The sequence below is a fragment of the Balaenoptera acutorostrata genome, chromosome 7, assembly GCF_949987535.1.
Source record: "Balaenoptera acutorostrata chromosome 7, mBalAcu1.1, whole genome shotgun sequence".
Classification (NCBI taxonomy): Eukaryota; Metazoa; Chordata; class Mammalia; order Artiodactyla; family Balaenopteridae; genus Balaenoptera; species Balaenoptera acutorostrata.
The window spans coordinates 71300683-71309802 of record NC_080070.1 but is presented as its reverse complement, the minus strand read 5'-3'; the positions used below and the strand labels follow the sequence as shown (position 1 = coordinate 71309802).

The 9120-nt window shown below is 35.1% G+C and overlaps 1 protein-coding gene across 1 annotated transcript; it reads left to right on the top strand.

The window, feature by feature from the left end:
- The first annotated feature begins 355 nt into the window (after positions 1-355).
- SOSTDC1 (sclerostin domain containing 1) lies at positions 356-4503 on the top strand. Its single transcript, XM_007164883.2, has 2 exons — positions 356-598; positions 3098-4503. Exons 1-2 carry the CDS (start codon positions 394-396, stop codon positions 3511-3513), a joined length of 621 nt encoding a protein of 206 aa, XP_007164945.1. The 5' UTR covers positions 356-393; the 3' UTR covers positions 3514-4503.
- The last annotated feature ends 4617 nt before the right edge of the window (positions 4504-9120 follow it).

The following is a 9120-nucleotide window of genomic DNA, read 5'->3' as shown; positions in this document are numbered from 1 at the left end:
GAATGTGAACTAGATTTAGGAAAGGAAATGGCAGAGAGAGAGAGAGAGAGAGGGGGTGGGGGGGCTGTAGTTGCTCTAGAGTGTGTCTGGCTGCTTCAGCTCACAGACAACTGATGAAGTCCAACTCTGAAATTTCAGGCAATTTGTATACCAAGCTCCTCCTTTTCTGTAGTCTTCTCTTCCATTGGTAAAATTCTTTTGCAGGGTCATGTAGGGATCCCACCCCTTCTCTGTGTTTTCACTCTGAAGCTTTACACAACTTTACACCTGAATGAACGCCAAACCTCAGTGGATATATAAAGGGAACCTTGAGGAGGAATTTCACTGTTACAGTGCAGAAGCAGAGGGAAAGGAATTAACCAGCTCTCCAGCCAAGCAAATCCTCTGCTCACCATGCTTCCTCCTGCCATTCATTTCTATCTCATTCCCCTTGCATGCGTCCTCATGAAAAGCTGTTTGGCTTTTAAAAATGATGCCACAGAAATCCTTTATTCACATGTGGTTAAACCTGTTCCAGCACAGCCCAGCAACAACAGCACGATGAATCAAGCCAGAAATGGAGGCAGGCATTTCAGTGACACTGGACTGGATCGGAACAGTAAGTGTGTTTTACTTCCATGGATTTGGTTTTTTCTTATTTGGTAGCATTAGCTCGCATTCCTGTAGAACTGTTTCATTGCTAACTAACCTGAACCATATATGTTTTGCTCAACAATCTGGGAAAATCTGCTGCACGTGTATATTGGCATTCTTCCCTACAAAGTTAACATTACTAAAACAGTGATTTGATAATGTAGGCGCAGACTTAAGTTTCTAAACATTCCAAAAGAAAATGTTTCCAGGAATTAGACTGTTGCTTCTTTAAAATCATGCAAAATGAGAATTTTTACAAAGTGTTGTTCTAGTTTAAATTGTTTTCTGTTTATTTCAGGACGTGCAATTCTGGTAAAGTGTATAAAGGTAATTAACCAAAGCATGTATGGGAAATCACAAGGGAAAAAACGAAGCTTTTTGGGGGAAAAAAATGGCTCACACCGATTTCTAAAACATGTCTAGTGAAAAAGTTGAAGTTTGGATGATGATCTTTGAGAAAGAGGGATAAAACTGAAAACATTGGAGAATCATATTCTCCAAAATAATTCCTCATTAACCAGATCAAAATTTAGGTAACTGTATATTTCTGTGAGAGACTGGGGAAACTTTCATGACTTTAGAGATATAAAATAATGACAGTACAATAATACTTCGTATAGAAAATATTTTTCTTCTTTTCTGTTTGCTTAATTGACACACTCATTGACCATTAGTTAGAGGGATTCAAATTTCTTCTAACTTTTACTTCACTCCTTTCCTTTAGAAGAGTTCACATGCTAGTAATAGGGTTTTAAGAGAGACACAGAGAAACAGTACACAAGAAATCTTACACAAATCTTTAGCCCGTCCTCAAGCACTCGTCATTCAAGTGCTAAAAGGAGTTTCGACCTTTGAAAAGTCAAAGCAAATGTGACTGTTAGTGTCTTTCTAAGAAAACCAAGGTGTTTTAATTTTCATGAGGATGGTTGCTTTTAGGTTCACAAGAACTACTTTATTATTATTAGATTACCGAGCAATGTGGTGGGTATTCATTGTCAATGAACTGTCACTGCAAAAATGCCAAATCTCTATATGAACAGGAACAAAAAGCTAGACAGGTCAAAATCATCTCCGGCTGTTTCCAGGTGCATTCCTAAGGCAGCTGCAGGAAGGTGAAATGGAATCAGAATCAGACAGGCAGAGTACCCTGACCAGCCAGCTAGTTTACACTCTAATTTCAGTCTCACACTCTGTACCCGCACGGATGTATGTGCATATACCTTACATTTTTTCACAACTATCACATCCCTTTAGCCTATATCTCTCACCTTACTAGTACTGGGGTGCAGAGCTGAAGTAAAACTCCTAATTTAGTACCTACTTCATACTAGCTTTCAATATTCTATGCAAGACCACTTCAATGTCCCTTATAATTTTTATTTTTTTAAATTTCAGCAGTCTGTACTTTGAAATATATATATTTTTCTGGTTAACAAGGCTCGATTTTTTTCCCCAAGCTTGTTTCAGGCAATTCTTCTCAAGTTTAGATAACAAAGCAATGGAAAGGAAAACTCAAATATTTCAAGATTAATTTTTGCTTTAATTATGTAAGGCATGTAACGAGAAACAGTCAATTAGAGAACATGCTTATCAAATTCAAATGACTAAACAAAAAGTTTGCCATGACCAATATTCAGGAAATGAACACCGTAGATCCTTTTGCAGTTGTAAATCAGACATGTTAGGCATTTTTCTGCCATAAAATTCATGGAAATGTAGCCAAGTTGTTATGGCAACCATACGTTCCTGATTTAGGGGGTTTTATATTCTTTAAATATTGAGGTGTAGTGACATTTTGCATTTAAACATTTTAATATTTGTGTTTTTAAAAGACAGCTTGGGAATTTATGCTTAAAATGCAGTTATTAAGTTTGATATGCAAAATGTCAAATGTACACATATGTGTATATGATTCTCTGCAGCTGAATTTTATAATTGAAACAAAATATTATGGATTGCATTGTACACAATATTTAAATATTTTCCACATTTTCTCAATAGATTTTTTTTAAAACCTGATTAAAAGCACTTGCAGACATTAACTAATATGACCCATGAGTAAAAGAACTTAAAGTATACTCCTTCTTAGCTCATTAAAGAATGAATATTTACATATAAATGTAAGACCTGCTTAATACTTATTGGGGAGTAAGCCTAAGAAAATGGGATTTTCATATACTCCAGTAAGCTATTAGCTAATGTTATACATGAAAAAAAAAAATCAGGCCTAGTTTATTTTATTCCATAAATTGTAGCCATATAAGCTGATAATTTTCATGAAAGCTTTCTCTACAACCATCCAGGCAGTGTTTTGCATTGTGAAAATAAAATAGGTGTTCGCTTCCTATTTGGCCATTCGCTATCATTTGGACATTATTTTTGTCATTGCAGATTACTTTTTAAAAAAAAAACTGTCCGTTTGCTTTTTGCCTCTGATGCACATTTTTTTTCCTGTTTCCTGCAGCTCGAGTTCAAGTAGGTTGCCGGGAACTGCGTTCCACCAAATACATCTCTGACGGCCAGTGCACTAGCATCAGCCCCCTGAAGGAGCTGGTGTGCGCTGGCGAATGCTTGCCCCTGCCTGTGCTCCCCAATTGGATCGGAGGAGGCTATGGAACAAAGTACTGGAGCAGGAGGAGCTCCCAGGAGTGGAGGTGTGTCAATGACAAAACGCGTACCCAGAGAATCCAGCTGCAGTGCCAAGATGGCAGCACGCGCACCTACAAAATCACGGTGGTCACCGCCTGCAAGTGCAAGCGGTACACGCGGCAGCACAATGAGTCCAGTCATAACTTCGAGAGCATGTCGCCTGCCAAGCCAGCCCAGCATCACAGAGAGCGGAAAAGAGCCAGCAAATCCAGCAAGCACAGCATGAGTTAGAATTCAGACTCTCCAAACTGGACTGACTGGTAACCATCTGCTTTACAGATTTGATTGCTCGGAAGACTCAAGCCTGCCACTGCTATTTTCTTACTTGAAAATATATGCTTTCTGCTTTGATCAAACCCAGCAAGCTGTCCTAAGTATCAGGAGCTTCTTTGGAAATAGCTTTTTCTTTTCAAGTTTTTCAAGATGTACGCACATCCATGAGTGGGATTTGCATTTAAATTCCACACATCCTGTAGTATTAATTCCACACATCCTGTAGTATTAGTTCTTGAAAGACTGGTGATACCATACACATCACTGAATCATTACTTTTTAAAAAGGAAAAGGGCTTCTCAGTTACCCTTCATTTCCCAAACCATCTCCCCCACCCCCCAACAAAACCTCTTCAGAATTGAAAAGTTTAAAAAAAAAATTGTTGCCATGAATCTTCAGGTTAACACTTCAGGAAGGTGCTTTTCTGGTAATCTTCATGGGAACAGTTTAGCAGCCAAGAGTGATCGCCCTTTGAAAGAGTGAAAGACTTTGTGACATTTCACTTCAAAAATAAGCCCTGTAGCTTTTTACAGTCTCATAGTATGAAATTATACCCTGCATGCTGACCCTCGCTTGGAATGGAATGCCAGAAATGCATGGCAGCAGCTAATAAGTAAAGCTGATTAACTATTTATTTGTCAATGTTATTATTTAATGAGCTTTCACAAGTGATTTTTTTCAAAATGTTAATTTTTTATGTTCTGAAGCTTTTTCATGTATCTAAATATTTTCCTGTGTAATTTGTGGTTGATCTAGAAATAGGACAATACATACTGTAGATATGTAAAATAAATATTTTAGTCTCTTTATTACATATATGTTTCATCATGAACTTTATCAATAGTATGGATCTTTTAAAATCAATAAGATGCTTTGTAAAGATGAAATATGTAATACTTTCTTGTTTAATCTGTGCAATCGGAAGGTGACTGGACCTTCAATTCCATCAGTTTCTTTTAACAAAAATAAACACTGCTAAAAGTTATTGTCCTTGTCTCTAACATGTATAAAAAAGTACGTGTTTACAAAAACTACAGGATAAACGTATCAGAGTAATTGCTTTTTTTTTTTTTAATTTATTTTATTTATTTATTTTTGTTGCGTTGGGTCTTCGTTGCTGTGCGCAGACCTTCTCTAATTGCGATAAGCGGGGGCTACTCTTCATTGCCTTGCGCGGGCTTCTCATTGCGGTGGCTTCTCTTGTTGCGGAGCACGGGAATCTAGGTGCCCGGGCTTCAGGAGTTGTGGCTCGAGGGCTCTAGAGCACAGGCTCAGTAGTTGTAGCGCACGGGCTTAGGTGCTCCGCAGCATGTGGGATCTTCCCGGACCAGGGCTCGAACCTGCGTCCCTTGCATGGACAGGCAGATTCTTAACCACTGTGCCACCAGGGAAACTCCTGCTTTTTTTAATATAAGGCATATTCAAGTTTTGATAGAAAATTCTATATTAAGAAAAAAGAGAGGGATAGGGAGACCATCTATTCAGTAAATAAGACGCTTGAAAAAGTTGGGTGGCAATCCAGCAGTGAGTTGTGATAAGAATATCATGTTTAAATATACCAGGTCTGCTGCTCATTATAATCACCTGGGGGAGATACAAGACCCAATGCCCAGGCTGCCATCCAAATTACATCATAGTTTCTGAAGGTGGAACTCAGATATCAGCAGTTTTTAAAGTTTTCCAGGTGATTCTAATATGCAGTTAAGTTTGAGAAAGGAATTGTGGAAAAATCACTACCATATGTTGGGAAACTTTGAATATTTGAATAATATTGCATGGTCCCAAAACCAAAAACTAAAACAAAAGAAAACAAAAACTAGTTTTTCACTGTTTTCAAGTTTGACATGTCATTTATTAACCAACGTAATGAGTCTTGAACAAGATTATACAGTTAGATAACTGTTTTGTCAGTTCAATCAATGATTGATCCCATCACTCCAAGTGAAGAAAACCAAAGAGGCTTGATTATGTATTGATAAGATCTTGGTTTTCATTTTTTGGATCCTGAGCATGAAGGAGTCCTTAGTGCCTTTTTGTGGTAGATCGTTCTTTTTGTAATTACAAGTCTAACAGTCACATGTATATGACATAAATCATAGTAAGCTAAATAAGGACATTAATGTTGTCCCTTCCCTATGAGAGGTAGGAGAGTCTCAACATACATAAAGACAAGAAAACGTCTCTCGATTTTGTGATAATGCCAACTACTGTATCGTTAAATAAAATAATGATTCATAGTCCACTATTGGCTTATTTTCTAGTCTTACTAACTAGATCTTAAACTACTTCATATCATTATATCAATGCATGGAACATTCATAATAATTATATCATAGGTTGAATATACCAAAAATGTATTATTTCATATGTCTATTTTACTTGCTCATCATTGCTCAATATGGGATATTTAACATAACAGAAGACTTAAGACACTTTGGCCATTTCTTCCTTCTCAACATCAAAGCACCTTCTATAGAAGGCCTTAGAGATGGTCTTAAAATTAGTGTGTCCTAAGGCCTGAGGCATAAAAAGGAGTTGACTGGACAATGGCTTCACAATCAAGAAGACTATGTGGTTGCCTTTTACTAATAAAACATTGAAACAAAGGTTTTGGTGATAAAATACTAAAATCATCACTAATTTGATTGTTAATAGTATTTAGTAAGTGAATGTACTAAGAAAAATGAAATGGAATAAAGCAACCTTATAAATAAGATTAGTCTCTGCTAAGTCAAGGATTGGATCCATTTCTTATGGTCACATTCGACTTACCGATCCATTTCAGGCCATGTTACATTGTGATGCATTCATTGCGTGGTATTTAACATCAAATGACAGGAAAAGGTCAGCAATCAATAAGAAAAGCCTAGGAAACAATCAGTCAGTGAAGTAAAAATTTAAACAGAAAGAGTAGCTTTGTAGTTATTATTTTAAAATGCTAAAAAGCACTTGCATCTTAATTGCTGATTATGTTTCAGCTTTTGTTTTTTTCCAGTTAATTCACACATTCCAATCTGATTAAACTGCATAATTGTATTCTCGCCTTAGTAACTATCATTTCAAAATGGTGATTGTGATCATTTTGGCAGAGTCTGACCTCTAGTTTACATCATAATATTTATCAATTAAAGATTTGTTTATCAAATTTTTTTTGCCCAATATGGATAGAGAGCTTTTACTCAAGTGGCTTGATAGTTAGAAGATAGTTTGATAGATAGATAGGTAGATAGATAGATATTGATATTTATAGTTATATTAGATATATATAGATAGGTGTTTTTATCAATAACAAGAATGGAAGAAAAATTAATAGTACATATACAAATAAAGAATACATATAGTGTGCTACACCTAAGCTAAATATGGACATGGAGCTTTCAGAAATATCTATTTGCAAAAAAATTAATATTTTAACTACAAATGGTTTATATTTATTCATTTATGCTATTTACAAATAACCACTAATTGGCAATACTGTTAGCCATGTTTATTTTACTGTATATTTTTTGAAAAACAATGAAAATTAGGGTGTGTGTTTTTTTAATTTAAAAAAGACTGAATTTTAATCCATTCCTGGCTTGTATAAAATGAGTAAGGTTTTGCCAGAAGATCATGCTGTATCATTCACCCTACGCTACTAGAATGATTTTTAAAAATTGTATAACCTGATCTATCTATTTTGCATCTTATTTACTTTAATAGATATTCAGTATGTTATACTAGGCAGTTATGAATGGAAAGAATAGTATTTAGCCAAAGCAAAACCAGGAAAGTTCCAAATTGCTGAGTAAAATTAAAGCCTTTGAGAGTTTAAATTTAGTATGTTGGAATTTTTTTTTGCAACCATCATGAAATTTAAGTATCGAAATCTAATTCATTACATTTGAAATTAAAATGTGGTTTGGATTAGACTTAACTCTTGAAAATGGTTTTTAGCGCTGAAGTGGCAATTCACTGCACACCGTAAATTCAGCATTTATATGCTTTCTGTAGTCACATATTCTAATGAAAAATAAAATGCATGGCAAACCTTTGATGAACTCCTGTAGACACTCAGGAGTTCACCGGGAAAATGACTTGGGATCCTCAGTGCTACAGTGTACTATCTTGTGAAAATGTTTCCTTCCCTCAAGGACCGATAGTGATGACTCGCATTTGGTTTAATTGGAACCTATTAAAATATAGCTCTATGTTGAATTAAAATGAGTTTAGATTTGTGAACTGAGTATACATTTGGCCACTAGAAATCTTTGTTACATCCACTAAGAGAGACTTACTAGAATAGACATTCCATTGTATTGGTCTGTCCATCATTTACGATTCCATAGCTAACAACCCATTTGGTGCCTTAACCTGCATATTTTGCAAATTGTCTCAAAGAGCTACTGGGTAACAACTACTGCAAAAATCCCAGTGGGAAGATGTTTCAACTTCCAGTTTCAAGAACTGATTAAAATGATTTAATGCCAAGCTGACTGCATAATTATTTCCAGTGCAAATTAGACTGAGTGATAGTTTATCATCTGCATTGGCAGACCTGCTAAAGAATTTATTTTCTGTTACAAATGAAGACTGAAACAGTTTGGGAGATTTAAGAAGGAACTTGAATATTTTCTTTTGAATTTTAGTAACTGCAAACCAAGGGTTACCTTGTATTATTGATTTTATTTCTTAGTGATGGGATTAGATGTATGAATTGAGACAATGTCTAAAGTGAATGACATTGTCAGTGACACAGACATATTCAGCTAAAGTTCATTGTTAGTAAAACCGATCAAGAGCCTGATAGGCTTAAAGATAACTTACTATTAAACTATAAACTTCATCTTTTTCAGTAGGAATAAATTCTTTTTTTTTTTGAAATTTATTGTCATTAAATTCACACAAATTTAAAAAAAACTTTTATGTTACAATATTGGTGAATTTTCACAAAATGATCACTTGAGTCCTTTTATTTATTGAGATGTTAGCCTAAATTAGGCATTCAAAGACAGCCTAAAACACTGACCCCAGTAGTCCAGTAACCAGGACTTTTTTAACAACCCTTTCCCATCTTTAACTAGCATTGTACTTTATGTTAAATAGTTGGCAGTTGTTACTAACTAGAGCTTTCTGTATATTTTTTTGCCTTGTTTCCTGTCTTACTTTTCATGTGTGGTCTATACATTATAAGAGATTTTCTTTATGTTTTTTGTTCATTTGTTTGTTTTACTTCCTCTAGCTTAGAGAGTTAAACAACAACTCTGTCTTGCCACAAATTTTCTTATTGCAAGCCAAAGACAAAAATTGTCAAATGCATTTAATAATGTAATGAAGAGTTGCCATTTTGCCTGTTTGTTGACACTCTTTCCAAAGAGTTGATTAATTTTGTCCACTTTGTATACTAATTAAGAAACATTTTACACTTAATCTATGACATAGTTGGACATTTTAAACACATAATAAACAAAAAATTCTGTTTGAATTTTTTTATGCAGCAATTTTTATACAAGTGACTGCAAGACATGTGAACTTGGAAACAGAAGACCTGTTTTATGGTTTAGACTGTGCTGCTACTAACTGGTT

What these genes read in the sequence shown, in the direction of transcription:
- SOSTDC1 (XM_007164883.2), top strand. Translation starts at nt 394, where the DNA reads ATGCTTCCTCCTGCCATTCATTTCTATCTCATTCCCCTTGCATGCGTC. An exon ending in CACTGGACTGGATCGGAACA is followed by an intron (nt 599 to 3,097) that starts GTAAGTGTGTTT and finishes TGTTTCCTGCAG; the next exon opens with CTCGAGTTCAAGTAGGTTGC.